This window comes from Conger conger, chromosome 18, assembly GCF_963514075.1.
Source record: "Conger conger chromosome 18, fConCon1.1, whole genome shotgun sequence".
NCBI lineage: Eukaryota > Metazoa > Chordata > Actinopteri > Anguilliformes > Congridae > Conger > Conger conger.
Window position 1 is genome coordinate 22,209,404 of NC_083777.1, and position 19,093 is coordinate 22,228,496.

The following is a 19,093-nucleotide window of genomic DNA, read 5'->3' on the forward strand; positions in this document are numbered from 1 at the left end:
AAACACATGGCGGGGCTTTTATTCTCTGACCCCTGGACCGTCCAGCTCCGCCCCAAACTGACCTGGCTCCAGGGTGTGCTCTGGTCTGCCCTGCCCTTCCTACCTGGGATGGCCAGGTTTCTGAGCGCGCTCAGTCCGGCGTGCTGGACGGACACGTCCCCGTTGATCACGTGCTGCTCCAGCAGGTCCAGGATGTGCGAGACCACGCCCAGCTCCAGCATCCGCACACAGTTACTGTCTGAGAGCGCAGGGGGGCACAGAGGGGCAGTTACTGTCTGAGAGAGCAGGGGGGCACAGAGGGGCAGTTACTGTCTGAGAGCGCAGGGGGGCACAGAGGGGCAGTTACTGTCTGAGAGAGCAGGGGGGCACAGAGGGGCAGTTACTGTCTGAGAGAGCAGGGGGGCACAGAGGGGCAGTTACTGTCTGAGAGAGCAGGGGGCAAACAGGGGCAGTTACTGTCTGAGAGAGCAGGGGGCAAACAGGGGCAGTTACTGTCTGAGAGAGCAGGGGGGCACAGAGGGGCAGTTACTGTCTGAGAGCGCAGGGGGGCACAGAGGGGCAGTTACTGTCTGAGAGAGCAGGGGGGCACAGAGGGGCAGTTACTGTCTGAGAGTGCAGGGGGGCACAGAGGGGCAGTTACTGTCTGAGAGTGCAGGGGGGCACAGAGGGGCAGTTACTGTCTGAGAGAGCAGGGGGGCACAGAGGGGCAGTTACTGTCTGAGAGAGCAGGGGGGCACAGAGGGGCAGTTACTGTCTGAGAGTGCAGGGGGGCACAGAGGGGCAGTTACTGTCTGAGAGTGCAGGGGGGCACAGAGGGGCAGTTACTGTCTGAGAGAGCAGGGGGGCACAGAGGGGCAGTTACTGTCTGAGAGCGCAGGGGGGCACAGAGGGGCAGTTACTGTCTGAGAGAGCAGGGGGGCACAGAGGGGCAGTTACTGTCTGAGAGAGCAGGGGGGCACAGAGGGGCAGTTACTGTCTGAGAGAGCAGGGGGGCACAGAGGGGCAGTTACTGTCTGAGAGAGCAGGGGGGCACAGAGGGGCAGTTACTGTCTGAGAGAGCAGGGGGGCACAGAGGGGCAGTTACTGTCTGAGAGAGCAGGGGGGCACAGAGGGGCAGTTACTGTCTGAGAGAGCAGGGGGGTACAGAGGGGCAGTTACTGTCTGAGAGAGCAGGGGGGCACAGAGGGGCAGTTACTGTCTGAGAGAGCAGGGGGGCACAGAGGGGCAGTTACTGTCTGAGAGAGCAGGGGGGCACAGAGGGGCAGTTACTGTCTGAGAGAGCAGGGGGGCACAGAGGGGCAGTTACTGTCTGAGAGAGCAGGGGGGCACAGAGGGGCAGTTACTGTCTGAGAGAGCAGGGGGCAAACAGGGGCAGTTACTGTCTGAGAGAGCAGGAGGGCACAGAGGGGCAGTTACTGTCTGAGAGTGCAGGGGGGCACAGAGGGGCAGTTACTGTCTGAGAGTGCAGGAGGGCACACAGGGGCAGTTACTGTCTGAGAGTGCAGGGGGGCACACAGGGGCAGTTACTGTCTGAGAGTGCAGGGGGGCACAGAGGGGCAGTTACTGTCTGAGAGCGCAGGGGGGCACAGAGGGGCAGTTACTGTCTGAGAGTGCAGGGGGGCACAGAGGGGCAGTTACTGTCTGAGAGAGCAGGGGGGCACAGAGGGGCAGTTACTGTCTGAGAGAGCAGGGGGCACAGAGGGGCAGTTACTGTCTGAGAGAGCAGGGGGGCACAGAGGGGCAGTTACTCTCTGAGAGAGCAGGGGGGCAACAAGGGGCAGTTACTGTCTGCCCCTCTTTCCCTGCCTCAGTGCTCGGGGGAGGGGAGTGCAGGGGAAGTCAGGCCTTCCCCACGGTGCTGCGACAGCGCTCCTGAAACGTTGCAGCACCCCCAGAAGCCGGGCCAGGACGTCGCTGTGCTCACCGTTGCGGGCGAAGTTGGCGATGGCCAGCGCTCCAGAGAGCTGCAGCTGCGTGTTGGGCGACTGCAGCCAGGCCAGCACGTCCTGGTACACCGTCCCCGTCCCCTCCCCAAAACACTTCTGCATGGACTCGTCTGCGGCCCGGGGGACAGAGCACAGTTAGACAGGCCGTTCGGGGTAGGGACAGTGCAGCAGAGCAGTGCCTTACGGGCCAGAGGAGGACCCGAGATCCCATTTGAACTATGAAAGACTGGCACCGTGTCGGAAACTGTGTCCAACTGTGTCCTAAAAATATGTGCGGTCTACTGCACTGTTTAGTGCGTATATTTAGTACGCAATGCGTTCCATAATATCTCCGGTCACAGCCGAGCTCTTCCACACAGACACCTTTTGGTGATTCTTTCTGGTTTATGCTATACAGCACAACACTGCTTCAACCTACTGTTCACACATCCATCACCTACACTGCTGATGACGCTGACTTTCACACCCCACATTCATCCTGTCTTGTTTTTATTATTTTTAGTTGCAAATCGGAGCTTGCTTTTGAAATGTGTCTGTGTGCATCTCTCTTTTTGACATGGCTGTTGAGCAGGTTTGTGATAGCCTGAAAATACAAGTCATTGACAGTGATTGAGCAATATTTTGTATTGTTATTTTAAATACACTGCTGGGAAAAGTATTTAGTGTTACACAATATGCAGTACAATATTATACGAAATGAAATGAAATTTATTTGTAGTGTTGATTTAGTACCTGTACTGAAGTAACTATTGTAGTTATTCTATTCTTTGGGCAGGTTTTCCACCCTCCCTTTACCTGGGAGTCTGGAGAGAAGACTGATGGCCCATCAGTAGCACTAATTCAGTTAATTACCCAGGAGAAAAGGGAACCAGTACTGGATTTGAGGGCCAGATTTGATCCCTGGAGTATTCCTGTTCTGTATTATGTTAACACGGTGTGTTCCTCATACTGAGTATTTTGGCTCGAGGTTGGTACAAGTCTACTTGTATTTGGTGTGTTGAGCTCACACTGACCAGTCTGGTTTACCTCTTCACTGACACTGTTTATATCTGTGGTAAATGCCCTCATGTTCGATCATTGTATGTTGCTCTGGATAATTCATGGAATAAGATATCAAATACCAGTGTTTATATTTGGCAGAATATTTCATGCCTGTTAGTCCCCATCTCATTGGGCAGCGACCACTCCTCCGGACCCCTGCAGACCCCTGCGGACCCCTGCGGACCCCTGCGGTACTGAGGGGCTGAGGAGCTCAGCTGGTCAGTGAAAAACACCTTTCCTGGGTGCATGCGTGCATTTGATGGGGCGCTACTTCCAAAATGATGGGGTACGTTTCTGCGTCAGTTCATGTCTCCAACCACCTTCAGCAATTCCAAATTGGGAACAAAGGGATGCTATTTATATGTGTGATATAACAAAGTTTGCAACCAATCTATCCTGTCTGAATCGGGTGATGCAGAAGACACAGTGCTCCCTCCTGTGTGGTTATGCAACTCCATAATTAGTAGAATATGCTCCCAGTCTAGAACCATGGTTACCACACTCTGTCCCTGGAGACTGACTGTGTATGCCAGTTCCATTGCAACCATTATTGTAATAAACTGCAATTATACATAATTAGACACTTGTCACTTGTCACTTAAGGCCATATTATGCCAGAAATGACTTTGCACACGATGTGGAATAAATGTTTGTTACTCACATCCCAAGACATTTAACCGGCGCAGGAACTAATTCTTTGTAATATGCCGTATAAAAACGGCTTCCTGTAGAAAGTCATTACACTTTTGATTGATTTGGTTTTTGCCTGGCAGGTGAAAACAGTTGGGTCCCAATTCCTAAAAGAAATGTAGACCTGAGCACTGAATATAAAATATAAATGAAGAGTTTAAAGACAAAGCCAATTACGACAGGCCGATCCTGCAGGGTGTGAAATCACGTTTCCGTTAAAAATGCTAAAAGCCCTGCAGGCTGAAATGACTCACCGCCCAGCAGCAGAGACACGATCAGATTGGAGGCGATCTTGATGCTGCAGAGGTCGTGGGGGTCAGAGCCTCCCTCGAGTCCTCGAATCATCTCGGACAGAGCCTGAGGGACCCCCGACTCCACGAACTGCAGCTTCAGCACGTCTGAAAACACGGGGGAGAGGGGAACGACAAACCTGTCACCCTCACTGTCTCCATCACAGCACATACAGTGCATATCCTGATTTGAGGAGTGAGAGGTGGAAAGATGAAAGGATGGAAAGATGAAGATTCCTCTTCTCCTCCCCGGCCGCCCAAACCGTTCGACGCGGAGAGCTCTGCCTCTCACACATGCCCGTTCTGCCACGCCTGTTCCTGCCAGAGAGAGCTCGCACACCTCTTGGTCTCCGAGGTACAGATACACACTGCATTTGTTACCAGGGTAACCATGGCAGATTACATCCACTGATGTACAGTACAGACACAGGCACAGACGCTGATGTACAGTACAGACACAGGCACAGATGCTGATGTACAGTACAGACACAGGTACAGATGCTGATGTACAGTACAGACACAGGCACAGACGCTGATGTACAGTACAGACACAGGCAAAAAACGCTGATGTACAGTACAGACACAGGCACAGACACTGATGTACAGTGCAGACACAGGCACAGACGCTGATGTACAGTACAGGCACAGGCACAGACGCTGATGTACAGTGCAGACACAGGCACAGACGCTGATGCACAGTACAGACACAGGCACAGATGCTGATGTACAGTACAGACACAGGCACAGACGCTGATGTACAGTGCAGACACAGGCACAGACGCTGATGTACAGTGCAGACACAGGCACAGACGCTGATGTACAGTGCAGACACAGGCACAGACGCTGATGTACAGTGCAGACACAGGCACAAACGCTGATGTACAGTGCAGACACAGGCACAGACGCTGATGTACAGTGCAGACACAGGCACAGACGCTGATGTACAGTACAGGCACAGGCACAGACGCTGATGTACAGTGCAGACACAGGCACAAACGCTGATGTACAGTGCAGACACAGGCACAGACGCTGATGTACAGTGCAGACACAGGCACAGACGCTGATGTACAGTACAGACACAGGCACAGACACTGATGTACAGTACAGTCACAGGCACAGACACTGATGTACAGTGCAGACACAGGCACAGACGCTGATGTACAGTACAGACACAGGCACAGACGCTGATGTACAGTGCAGACACAGGGCTGGTGCTTATTGCTTGAAAGGCTGTTGATTCTAGGGGATCACAACTTGGGGGGGGGCACAAAAATCCTAGTAGGATTACAAAAAGGGGGTCTTGAGAAATATTCAGCCAGGGGCTATGCCTGTGTACAGACATACGGTACCCTATATTTATTTTAGGAAATAATTGAAGTCCAGCAAGGGACATTTACCCAACCTCCATGCCACAGGAATGGAAGAATGCCTGTGCATTTAAACCGTTTGCACGGCTCATATTTAAAGTGGAAAAATAAATACAAGAACTCCCACGACGCTGCGTTTCCTTTACATAACGTAACCTCAAACACCTGCTCTCCGATGCCAACCTAGATTTCCCTGGTGTAAGACGTGCCAGACCCTCAACTTCACGTTATATATAGAACTCAGGTGGGTGTCTTGATCCAAGCCTTTAATTACATAAGCTGAGGGAATGCAACGGTAATGAACTTACTGTACCACTGACGTAAAACAAACCTCCATTACTGTTCCTCCAACAGGGCAAGGAGCAAGGAAAGGAAGGAGGTGGCAAAATGAGTGATTGGAATTAGTCCTAATGTTGGTTCGGTGACACAAAGGTTCAAAAGCGGCAAAAGCAAAACATATCCACATTTGACAGAGGGAACTGGCCCACGCATGAGAAAAGGAGGTGAAGACAGAGGAAATCGAGAAAATGTGAATGGGGCAAATACAATGTCCTTGCTCCTTCAAACGTCTGTTAGGAGCCACATTAGTTGTAGATGTGACAAATGGGCTGAGGTAGATGCACAGGTCGATCACTTACAGAATAAGTATGTCACGCTTTCTGAAAACATACTTCCGCAAAGGATGCGCTCATGTTATCTTGCTCCTAGAAGGAACATTTAACGGATTGGAATTTCACTAAAGATGGCAGACCTTGATAGATTTCTGGGACAGACCAGGAACAGCCAGAAAGCAGGAGAAAAATAAGCGATTGGAAAGAGCCTACCCACTTTAGTCTCACCCCATTCCCATCACCCTCCCAGTTCTCAGCTCTCTCTCTCCCAGTGACCCTCCCAGTTCTCACCGCTCTCTCCCAGTAACCCTCCCAGTTCTCAACTCTCTCCCAGTGACCCTCCCAGTTCTCAGCTCTCTCCCAGTGACCGTCCCAGTTCTCACCGCTCTCTCCCAGAGACCCTCCCAGTTCTCAGCTCTCTCTCCCAGTGACCCTCCCAGTTCTCAGCTCTCTCCCCCAGTGACCCTCCCAGTTCTCAGCTCTCTCTCCCAGTGACCCTCCCAGTTCTCAGCTCTCTCTCCCAGTGACCCTCCCAGTTCTCAGCTCTCTCTCCCAGTGACCCTCCCAGTTCTCACCGCTCTCTCCCAGTGACCCTCCCAGTTCTCACCGCTCTCTCCCAGTGACCGTCCCAGTTCTCAACTCTCTCCCAGTGACCCTCCCAGTTCTCACCGCTCTCTCCCAGTGACCCTCCCAGTTCTCACCGCTCTCTCCCAGTGACCCTCCCAGTTCTCACCGCTCTCTCCCAGTGACCGTCCCAGTTCTCAGCTCTCTCCCAGTGACCCTCCCAGTTCTCACCGCTCTCTCCCAGTAACCCTCCCAGTTCTCAACTCTCTCCCAGTGACCCTCCCAGTTCTCAGCTCTCTCCCAGTGACCGTCCCAGTTCTCACCGCTCTCTCCCAGTGACCCTCCCAGTTCTCAGCTCTCTCTCCCAGTGACCCTCCCAGTTCTCAGCTCTCTCCCCCAGTGACCCTCCCAGTTCTCAGCTCTCTCTCCCAGTGACCCTCCCAGTTCTCAGCTCTCTCTCCCAGTGACCCTCCCAGTTCTCAGCTCTCTCTCCCAGTGACCCTCCCAGTTCTCAGCTCTCTCTCCCAGTGACCCTCCCAGTTCTCAGCTCTCTCTCCCAGTGACCCTCCCAGTTCTCACCGCTCTCTCCCAGTGACCCTCCCAGTTCTCACCGCTCTCTCCCAGTGACCGTCCCAGTTCTCAACTCTCTCCCAGTGACCCTCCCAGTTCTCAGCTCTCTCCCAGTGACCCTCCCAGTTCTCACCGCTCTCTCCCAGTGACCCTCCCAGTTCTCACCGCTCTCTCCCAGTGACCCCAGCACCTCCAGGATGACGTGCCGGCGCTCTGCATCGGGGGCTCTCCGCAGCTGCGTGGTGAGGGCTTCGGCCACGCCCACTTCCGCTAGGGCCTCCCGCGCCGAGTCTACAGCCAGAGAGAATGAGCGCAGAGAATGAGTGTAGCTCTCAGGGAGAATGAGTGTAGCTCTCAGGGAGAATGAGTGTAGCTCTCAGGGAGAATGAGTGCAGAGAATGAGTGTAGCTCTCAGGGAGAATGAGTGTAGCTCTCAGGGAGAATGAGCGCAGCTCTCAGGGAGAATGAGTGTAGCTCTGAGGGAGAATGAGTGTAGCTCTCAGGGAGAATGAGTGTAGCTCTCAGGGAGAATGAGCGTAGCTCCCAGGGAGAATGAGTGTAGCTCTCAGGGAGAATTAGTGCAGAAAATGAGTGCAGCTCTCAGGGAGAATGAGCTTAGCTCTCAGGGAGAATGAGTGTAGCTCTCAGGGAGAATGAGCGTAGCTCTCAGGGAGAATGAGCGTAGCTCTCAGGGAGAATGAGTGTAGCTCTCAGGGAGAATGAGTGTAGCTCTCAGGGAGAATGAGTGTAGCTCTCAGGGAGAATTAGTGCAGAAAATGAGTGCAGCTCTCAGGGAGAATGAGCTTAGCTCTCAGGGAGAATGAGTGTAGCTCTCAGGGAGAATGAGCGTAGCTCTCAGGGAGAATGAGAGCTGAGTGAAGCTCTCAGGGAGAATGAGTGTAGCTCTCAGGGAGAATGAGCGTAGCTCTCAGGGAGAATGAGTGTAGCTCTCAGGGAGAATGAGCGTAGCTCTCAGGGAGAATGAGTGTAGCTCCCAGGGAGAATGAGTGTAGCTCTCAGGGAGAATGAGCGTAGCTCTCAGGGAGAATGAGTGTAGCTCTCAGGGAGAATGAGTGTAGCTCTCAGGGAGAATGAGTGTAGCTCTCAGGGAGAATGAGTGTAGCTCTCAGGGAGAATGAGCGTAGCTCTCAGGGGAACCCAGCTAACTGGGCATCTAACAGACATCCCAATTAATGTATACAAAGGATGAGAGTGTGGGGCAGCCTATAGCCTAGTGCCTAAGGTGCTTGACTGGGACCTGGATGATTTGTGGCTAAAGCCCCACTGTAGCCACGATAAGCTCCACTGTTTTTTTGTGTGTAAAATACGACATACTGTATGTTCATGTTACGTTTGGATAATTTGTTTCTTACAGAACTAAAATGTTCCTCCACTGAACCTTTCTGTGAGTGTACTGTACTGGTAGTCTTGTATGGTTGTCTCAGTGTAGCTACAGCAACCCCTCTTTCAGAAGGACTCACTCACCCATGTCAGCCAGGTTACAGAGAGCCAGCAGACACACGTTGACCAGGGGGTCATTTTTGGGGTACTGCTCCATGATGGTCACCAAGCGGGGGATGACCCCTCTCTCAACCAGCAGGTCCTGCTGAGTGCCTGAGAGAGAGAGAGAGAGGGAGAGAGAGAGAGAGAGAGAGAGAGAGAGAGAGAGAAAAAGAGAGAGGGAGAGATGGCACTCAGTGAGAGAGGGAGAGAGAGAGCAAGGGGAGGGTATAATGTGATCACTTTCACTTCATGTCTGTTTGGAAGAGAGATAAAATTATCCTGAAACCAGTTTCTTTGGCCAACCTACTGTTCTCGAAGCAGATGCGTCCGATGGCACGGCCGGTGTGGAGCAGGAGTTCCTGGTCGGAGCTGTTCAGCATGGGCAGCAGAGCGCTCACCAGACCGGCCTCGACGCAACGGTCCCTCACTGAACCTGGGAACGGCAACACGCAGCCACCTATCAGCACTCACCATCACCAAGAGTGGACCAGTCAGGTCTCACCATCAACAAGGGGCCACCAATCAGAGCTCACAATCAATCATCGTCAACAAGGGGCCACTAATCATTGTACACCATCACCAACGTGCAACTGATCAGAGTACACCGTCACCAAGAGTGGACCAATCAGGACCCACCATCACCAAGCGAGTAGCAATCAGTGCTCACCATCACCAGATGGGACCAATTGGGACTCACCTACATCAAGGGGGAACCACTCAGTGCTCACCATTAACAGTGCCACCAATTAGCACTCACTGTTACCAATGTAACAGTAATATCTACTAATATCTAAAAAAAGACTCAAGTTATTGTCTTGATTGCTAAAAAGATGTCAATATTGAGCGGGATAACGAATACCATTTCCATGATAGATTCCATTCAGCCACTACACTGAATGATTTCATTCTTTGAGTAATATGTTTTTTTGGAATTCTTTGTTTGTCAGTGTTCTTGACTCCATTGCCTTCAATTAGCAGGAGTGACTGACACTTCAGTATTACAGGAGAATGTTCAGTTAAGAAAATTCTGATGACATAGTATGTGATCTGACATCTTAAAGGAATAATTCATTTACTGTGGCAATAACTGTGAAATACTCAGTGTCTCACCTGCTCCCCTTCAGGTAGATAGTTGGATTGTCTTGGTGATGGACGTTATAGCCTTCTTTGTTTATGTCAGACCGGCATATTTTTCTTCAAGTAACAAACCTGGAAATGTAGACCGATGTCAACGCACCGTGCGGTGCACGTCAGCATGGCTCTCACCGGGCCTTACCTTCCCTGGCCACCTCAGCGACCAGCAGGGCCACCGTGGCAGTGAGGGGGCCGTTCTTCCTCAGGGTGCTGGCGAAGGTGGGCAGGATCCCGCTGGCCACTATCTGCTCTGCGGTACCTTCCTCTGGGGAACAGACACACAGTACAGTCACACTATACAGTCAGTACAGACACACAGTACAGTCACACAATACAGTCAGTACAGACACACAGTACAGTCAGCACAGACACACAGCACAGTCACACAATACAGTCAGTACAGACACACAGTACAGTCAGCACAGACACACAGCACAGTCACACAATTCAGACAGCACAGTCACACAGCACAGACCCACAACAGTAATATACAATACTGTGCAGAAGTCTTAGGCACCCTAGACTTTATTATATACATGTTTATTTTTTATTTTTTAGTGTAAAAGAACACATTTGAGATTACCAAATATTCATTTTCCAAAAGATTTAATTTTACAGGGACATTTTTGTATTTAATTTTTAAAAGTTACATATTACTGTAAGCAACTGACTACTTTTTACATAAAAACTTGATCAAGGCTGTCTGAGATCAGAAGCAAGGAGCCAACCAAAGTCTGCAGAAGAAGTGTGGCAAGTTCTCCAACATGCTTGGAACAACCTCCCTGCTGATTGTCTTATAGAACTGCAGGACAGCGTTGGCTATCTCAGAGAAGTGATGCAGTTTTAATGCCGAAGGGTGGTCACAAAAAAGATTGATTTGATTCAGTTTTTAACTATTCTGCCAAATGACTAAAATGTAATGTAAAATGTATAGCATGTTTATTTAGGACCCTTCATTGAATTATTTTTGAAAGAATCTTATCTGTACAGAATGTTATACAGGTGCCTAAGACTTTTGCACAGTACTGTACATAGGTGTCAATGAAGTTTTCTCTGGATTAATTTTATTTGTACAAACAGTTTACAATGCACCAGTAAAATAAATACAAATCAACACCCACACATGCTAATGAACCAGCTGTTAGTACTACTGTCGCTGCTCCTGGTACAGTACTGAATGTGTGTTTGTGTGTGTGTGTGTGTGTGTGTGTGTGTATATGCATGTGTGTGTGTAAGATATCATAATCAGCAGCCTTATTGGCCTACATCCTTCTTTCCTCTCCTTCTTTCTTTCTGCTAGTGATGTGATTTCCCTCTCTCTCCCTCTCTCTCCCTCTCTCTCAGCTGGGTGCCAGCTTGCTGGGTGCAGACCAAGGCCCTGCCGTCAAAGCCCAAAGGACGAGCGCCCCTGGAGGGCCTCTGCAGAACTAATCGCTGAGCAGGGAGCCCGCAGCGGAGCTAACGCCGAGGCATCGCTGAGGCATCGCTGAGGCATCGCTGAGGCATCGCTGAGGCAACGCTGAGGCAACGCTGAGGCAGGGACCCCATCGCGGAGCTAACCTTGCGGAAACGCTCAGGAAACACCGAGGCAACGCTGAGGCAAAGCTGAGGCAAACTCAAAGGAGCCCAGTTATTATGGGATGTGCTCTTGGCACTAATGTGGAGGAGGGCAGTGCAGGGCTGTCACCGCAGGCCGCGCTGCTATGGTAACGCCCTCCTTCCTCCCCGAGGCTGGCAATTTCTACCGCCTGCGCAATCCAGCAGGAGCACAAATCTGCTTTCACGGGGTAGAGAGCACAACTTAATTAACATGCCAAAAATGAAACTTGCAATTTACTGTTTAAGGGCTCCCTGCATTTGAAGCTATTTTAAGGCATCCATTTCGATGATGTGGCATAATATGTCTTGTTAACTCTCCATTTTGAATCACTTAAACCACACAATGCTCTGTGTGAAATTTACACTTAAAACAGAATGGAGTGGTAGCGATGTCATGAAATATTCATCTTGGCTTGGAAGGCAGGTAGATCTCAATCACACAGATTGCAGCATTTACTGCAGCCAGAACACGATTCATTTAGCATGGCTTAGACACACTCACTGTCACATACGGTACACTGACATTTGGGCAAAACCCTACCCTGGCCGTCCAAAACACATACACACAATACAAATACACAGATATGCCCACACACACATGCAGACACATGTGTGTACACATACGTACATGAACATACAAAGTACACAGACATGCACTCACACACACACACACACACACACACACCACACGCAGACACATACACAGGTACACACACACACACACAAACACAAACACAAACACACAGAACCACGTATAGACACATGCTCACACACACACACAAACACAAACACACAGAACCACGTACAGACACGTGCACACACACACACACAAACACAAACACACAGAACCACGCACAGACACATGCACACACACACACACACAAACACAAACACACAGAACCACGCACAGACACATGCGCACACACACACACACACAAACACACAGAACCACCCACAGACACATGCGCACACACACACACGTGGAGACTTAAGGCCACAGCAGAGACGGTTAGAGAAAGAGAGGCTAATCTGACCTGTCACTCACACACTTAGTATCTGGAGGCAGACACACAGTTAATGCGTATTACCGTCTCAGAGCCCCCAATCCACAGGGACACCGCCAGGCTGGCCTTCCCCTCGCCCCGCCCCGCCCGCCTTCACCGCTTCTGTTACCGCCAGGACCACAGGCTCCCCCCAGCCCCACCAATCAGAGCCCACCCCGCGGCCGATCAGCCCCCACAGACAGCTCACAGATGGCCCGTTTAATGAATTCAGGTGCTTAATGATTCATAGGTACAGCGAGGTTCCTCTGTGCTGAATCTGCATGTAAACTACGCCTGTGCTTCCGTGACGGGGCCAAAACCTGGGGGCCCCAGCCTGACCGGCGGGCCAGACCGCCCGAGGCTCTGCCAGCAGAGGTGTTGGGAAACCAATGAACAGATTTATGTAATTACAGTTCCTGTAAGACCTGTAGTGGTTGCACTGCATGTAGAATTGTTACATTCATTATCAATGCAATGGAAGTCTCCACCAAGACATATACAGTACTGTGCAAAAGTCTTAGGCACCTGTATAACATTCTGTACAGATCCGATTATTTCAAAAATAATTAAATGAAAGGTCCTAAATAAACGTACTATACATTTTACAATATATTTTAGTAATTTGGCAAAATAGTTAAAAACTGAATCAAATCAATATTATTTGTGACCACCCTTCGCCGTTAAAACTGCATCACTTCTCTGAGACATAGAACTGCAGGACAGCGTTGGCTTAGACAATCAGCAGGGAGGTTGTTCCAAGTATGTTGGAGAACTTGCCACAGTTCTTCAGCAGACTTTGGTTGGCTCCTTGTATCAGATCTCAGACAGCCTTGATCGAGTTTTTATGTAAAAAGTAGTCAATTGCTTACAGTAATATGTTACTTTTTAATATTAAATACAAGCATTTAATTTGTATAAATAATATACAAACTGTAAGATTTTAAAATCTTTTGGAAAATGAATACTTGGAAATCTCAAATGTGTTATTTTATACTAACACATACAAAAAAATAAGCATGTATATAATAAAGTCTAGGGTGCCTAAGACTCTGCACAGTACTGTATGACCAGAGTCTAAAATATGCTTATAAGCCAACAGATGAGATCGGTCAAGGTTGATAATGATTGACGGACTGACTGGCTGCATTCGCATTTTGGCACCTGGAGAAACTTTGTTGACGTAATGCCCATCATCAAGGTTAGCAGGATAAATAGTAAGTGTTTTAAAAGCTCTAGTTTAAACCATCTGAATGCTTTATTGATTTGAGTTATGCTATAGTAACCTTCCCTTCCATTTGAAAGAGGCTAGCCTCATTTCTTAGCAATAAACCTTCATTGATATTAACAAACAATCCAGCGCTAATAGAGATCACATGAGAAAATGCGTTACTGCTTTTAAAACATTGACTTTTCAAACATTGCATCTCCTTCTCATGTCAGGTGTGTGTGTGTGTGTGTGTGTGTGTGTATGTGTGTGAGTGTGTGTGTGTGAGAACCAATTGAGGAGGCATTGCGGGGACACACTCCTTTCCAGCAGGGCAGTCAGCAGTGTATCCAGGTGTGTGTGTGTGTGTGTGTGTGTGTGTGTGTGTGTGTGTGTGTGTGTGAACCGATTGATGAGGCATTGCGGGGACTCACTCTTTTCCAGCAGGGCAGTCAGCAGTGTATCCAGGTGTGTGTGTGTGTATGTGTGTGTGTGTGTGTGTGTGTGAACCGATTGATGAGGCATTGCAGGGACTCACTCTTTTCCAGCAGGGCAGTCAGCAGTGTATCCAGGTGTGTGTGTGTGAGTATGTGTGTGTGTGTGAACCGATTGATGAGGCATTGCGGGGACTCACTCTTTTCCAGCAGGGCAGTCAGCAGTGTATCCAGGTGTGTGTGTGTGTATGTGTGTGTGTGTGTGTGTGTGTGTGTGTGTGTGAACCGATTGATGAGGCATTGCAGGGACTCACTCTTTTCCAGCAGGGCAGTCAGCAGTGTATCCAGGTGTGTGTGTGTGAGTATGTGTGTGTGTGTGAACCGATTGATGAGGCATTGCGGGGACTCACTCTTTTCCAGCAGGGCAGTCAGCAGTGTATCCAGGTGGGGACTCAGTTCCTCCTCGATGAGCTCCGTGCTCACGGTGATGGCCTTCAGTGCATCGCTGAGAGAGTCTGAAACAGACAGAGACTCACTGAGAGAGTCTGAAACAGACAGAGACTCGCTGAGAGAGTCTGAAACAGACAGAGACTCGCTGAGAGAGTCTGAAAAAGACAGAGACTCGCTGAGAGAGTGATTCACTTTACTGAATACCCACTCCTCCCAGTCCCATACATTAACAATGCACCAATGCAGATTCACAGGACATTACATTCAATAACATTCTGTGCCTTTGCTGCAACAGCTCTGTCATACAAGCTGCATGTAAATGTAGACATCAGACAGACTGACAGATGGATGGACAGACATAGAATGCTCAGTAAGAGTACTGTAAACAGCGTATAAATATGCTTTTCCAGTTAGTTCGACCCCCCACTCAAAACATCAGACTTTCAGGTTTGACAGTACCCTGTCTGTTCCCATCACCCTGACAAGTGGGAAGCTTATCTGTATGTGTCCACATACTGGTGTGTGCGTGTGCGTGTGCGTGTGTGCGTGTGTGCGTGCGTGCGTGCGTGCGCGCGTGTGCGTGCATGCGTGCGTGCGTGTGCGTGCGTGCGTGCGTGCGTGTGCGTGAGCGTGTGCGTGTGCGTGTGCGTGCGTGTGGTTGAGACAATTTGAGTCTCTTTACTGTACGTGCCATCTGTCCAATCTTCTATTTAACAGTTTGATATAACGAAAACAAACACTGAATTCTTCCAGAACCAAGTAAAATAAATTAAATATCTGGATGTTTTCCATTCAATGGGGCACACACAGTCACAGTGTGTTTATTTCAATGGCAGGAGATGTAATCTTCCAAGGAGTGCTTATAGGTCCTGCTAGAGAACTCAAGCTTCAGACTCATCATTTCTCAGTCACTGTGTACCATATTGAAATATCTCTGTGGGCCCATTTTCTTCACTAAACAAGGTTTTATTTGTGTGTGGGAGATAATTGGCTATGTGTGGGACGATTGTGTCATTTTCTGTAGGAAAGGTCCAGCATCTTTACTGTACAGTGTAGGTGGGGGTGTTTAAACTCCATTTGGTCTAAGCCTACTGTGTTAACATGAACCAGGTATATTTATATCCTACAGACTATTGAATAAATATGTATATAAAACAATTATGTGCCTATGTCAAATTGAAAATTATATTATTTTTCACAATAATACAATTCGCAGAGCCCACGATTCCAGGTTACCCTAAAATGGGTTGTCTTTGCTGGTGTTTATGGTTCCATTTACCTTTAACAACAGACCAAGGACCAGTACACACAACAACCCAATGGCATTAAATGACATTAAAGACGTACCACGATATTTGACCACAGGAGCGATATCCTTCATAACATACGTGAGTGCCCTACTTCACCCTGCTGGGGGTGCATAGCTAAAAAGCACAATCCTTGCTTTATCTGTCCAAAACACCCAGTTCCAATCAAAGTTCAACACTGGAACTTGGAACGGAAACAATGATCATAAGTCAAATGAACGCTGTATGCTGATAGCCTGGTCTGGTCATCAGCAGAAAAAATGGCAGAGCCAAAACATACATTCTGCTTGAGCAGTGCTTGAGAACTGGGCCCTTGCAAAGTTTGACAAATGCAGTATTGATCGACTGACCTTCATGATCAGATGAGCAAGTCAGGAAAACTGATTAACGACAAGAAACACTGACATAAAACATGCCCCAAACATTATCTCAGTCTTAGAATCAATGTACTTCAAAATAAAAGACAGCAGTAGAAGGGAAAGAGAAGATTTAAGAGAAATAACTAAGATGAGGCTTACTTTCAGAGGAGAGAATTTCAATTTAATTTCTACCTCCAAAGTAACATTGAACAACATGTTCGATATCTAGCTCATCGACACAATGCAAGAGAATATAGAGGTATTCTTATCCTTCTATAGTTATGAAGCAAAGGTCTCTCCTTTCATTTGGAAATTTCAAATGAAAAGCGTTTCATACAGCAAGTGGGAAGGTTGTTTTTGAGTGCATTGCTGGCATTGTTAAAAAACCCACAGATCAAAATAACCTTCAGCCTTCTCACACCTCCCAGAGGAGAATTCCCACATTGCTACCGCTGAGACTGTCTCACAGATTACCAATATCCTGAAGTTTACAGAGCATCACAGTAAAACAAGCAAACAGCGGTCATTTGTGGACAACCCTGTGTATGCATAGTGATCTCAGCTGTTGTGTAGTCACGTGACAATCTGAGGAGAGACACACAGTGGCACAGAATAATCGGCCAGTTAATCCCCGGTAAGTACTGTGGAAACTGACGTATGGGGGGCTATTCAGTATCCCCAGCGTATTGTGAGCCCTTTGGGATTACCCTTTAGTGTGCCGGTCTCTGCAGACACCCTCACTTCAGGAGAAGGCTCCAAACACAAAAGCACGATCCCGCTTTTCCTCCTTAATTGCTCTCAGCTCAGAGATCGCGAGCGTCTTGTCATCAAAGCCTGACGCGCTGACGGCGGTTTGGTTTTGAAACGCGGTTCCCGTCGCGGCGCCCCTCTCACCTCCTCCTCAGTGAGAGCGCGGACGGGCTCAGCGCCCGCCCGAAGACACACTCCCCCCGGGCCGACGCCGGCGCCTCGTCCCCAGAACACGCCGAAATTTGACCTTTAAAGAGGAAAGCTCGCTTTGACAGCCCTGCCGCCCCGAATCCCGCCTGACTTCTCGCTGAAAACAATCGGGTATGTTATCCTACGTGCCCACCGGTATTTCACCCAAAGACACAGCGGGGCAATGTTTTAACGATCCCCCGCCCGTCCGCTGCCCAGGCTGACAAAACACACGAGGACAGAAAGCAGGAATGAGAAACAATCTGTCACTCACCCATTACTGCAGCCGGCTGTAGTCTGCAGGCTCTGTCCCTGTGTGTGTGTGTGTGCGCGCGTGTGTGTGTGTGTGTATATGTGTGTGTGTGTGCTTGTTTATATATGTGTGTGTGTGTGCAGGCGCTTGTGTGTATGTGTGTGTGCGTGTGTGTGTATGTATGTATGTGTGTGTGTGTGTGTGTGCAAGCGTTTGTATGTGTGTGTGTGTGTGTGTGTGTGCAGGCGTTTGTATCTGTGTATGTGTGTGTGTGTCTGAGCAAATGCAATGAGCAACCTTCAGGCCAGCCTCGCTCCTACTCCCAGATTCGCTCCTGTGAGCTGAACAGCCGGTGTCTCCTTCTGCACTCCTTCTACTCTGCTCTCTCTCCCTCCCTCTCCCATTATCTCTACCTCCCCCCTCTCTCTCTCTCCCTCTCCCTCTCCCTCTCCCGTTATCTCTATCTCCCCCTCTCTCTCTCTCTCCCTCCCTCTCCCGTTATCTCTACCTCCTCTCTCTCTCTCTCTCTCCTACTGTATCTCCCGTTCTCTCTCCACCTCCCTTTTCTCACTCTCTCGCTGTTTCCCGTTCTCTCACTCGCTTTCCATTTCCCTCTCTCCTGCTGTCTCTCTCTCTCTCTCTCTCTCTCTCTCTCTCTCACTCTCTCCGTCACCCTGTTTCACCCCCACCCCTTGCTTCTCTACATTCTCTGTCCCTCTCAGGCTAATACACTCCTAAATCTTAAATCTCCCCAAAGCTCCTCAGTCAACAATTAGCCTCTTCAAGACACTGTGCCTGAGGCACACCACCAGCGGGAGGCTAAATGGTGAAAGAGTGAGAGTATCAGTCAGCTTCCCTGGTTAGCTGGAACCTCATAAACATCTGAAGAGCCTATTTATCGCACGCCATGCGACTCCTTCTGGAATTTCCGTGGTTGGTTGCTGCATGGATAAAGAGAGAAATAGCACCTACACCAACGCAAAATAAAAAAATAAATAGTTATCACCCTAGAACGATGGCAAAAACAACAAACACTAACTAAAACAATAAACTGAAGTAAAAAAAACAAAAAACAAACTGGGCAACGGCTTTCCAGATCACCGGTCGGAGCATCTTTCTGTGTCACAAACTGAAAGGTAAACAAAGACGAACAGAACCCCAGCACAGACCCAGCGCTCGGGAGTGATGTCCCGGTCTCAGCCCCGTGCTGTGGAAACAGGCACACTTTAAGCTCCTGGGCTGATTAGTAATGCAGCCCAGGTGCGTGTGTCCTCTCCACCAGCAGGTGGGGCCGAGAATCTGCTTCTTGAAGAGACTGCATGTCACATCATGCTTACATTTACACAAATGTTATATTAATACTAAAGGTCAAGTTTTAGTACTCACAGCATGGTCATTTAACCATATGACAATGGCTATTTTAAAGAGCCCAGTTTTATTAAAACCAGATTTTAACATAGCAAGCATTTAAACCCTGTGTTGAAAGGCAAGTGTAACGTATGGTGTTTGGTTGGATGTATAGGCAGAAATCGAGTGAAGGTAATGATATTTATATCATTTATACCTCCCTTTCCGCTGCTTTAGATATGGGGGTTTGGAAAAGGCTTTTCAAGTAATTCAACCTGACAAATATTTTTGCTTTAAATCTGTGGCAATAAACAGTTCCTTTCTGAACGTGCATGCATTACTGTAAAACAGGGGTCTCCAATCTTATCCTAAAAGGGCCGGCGTGGGTGCAGGTTTTTGTTTTAACCCAGCAGTAACACACCTGATTATACTAATGAACTAA

The 19,093-nt window shown here is 49.0% G+C and overlaps 1 protein-coding gene across 2 annotated transcripts in view; it reads right to left on the minus strand.

Annotated features, from left to right (window-relative positions):
• Nucleotides 1-17,708, minus strand: part of si:dkey-191g9.5 (rap1 GTPase-GDP dissociation stimulator 1) — a 24,402-nt gene extending 6,694 nt beyond the window's left edge. Inside the window, exons 1-9 of one of the 2 annotated variants that reach the window (XM_061227355.1) lie at nt 17,326-17,708; nt 14,407-14,511; nt 9,859-9,981; nt 8,890-9,015; nt 8,565-8,693; nt 7,245-7,370; nt 3,932-4,075; nt 1,925-2,056; nt 104-238 (exon numbers count right to left, since the gene is read on the minus strand). In XM_061227355.1, the coding sequence (XP_061083339.1) occupies nt 104-238; nt 1,925-2,056; nt 3,932-4,075; nt 7,245-7,370; nt 8,565-8,693; nt 8,890-9,015; nt 9,859-9,981; nt 14,407-14,511; nt 17,326-17,329 (1,024 nt within the window). In that variant the 5' untranslated portion in view covers nt 17,330-17,708. Of the gene's footprint in view, nt 1-103; nt 239-1,924; nt 2,057-3,931; nt 4,076-7,244; nt 7,371-8,564; nt 8,694-8,889; nt 9,016-9,692; nt 9,792-9,858; nt 9,982-14,406; nt 14,512-17,325 lie in introns of those variants that run through there. The other variant, XM_061227357.1, reaches the window with a different exon arrangement.
• Nucleotides 17,709-19,093: the final 1,385 nt, after the last annotated feature.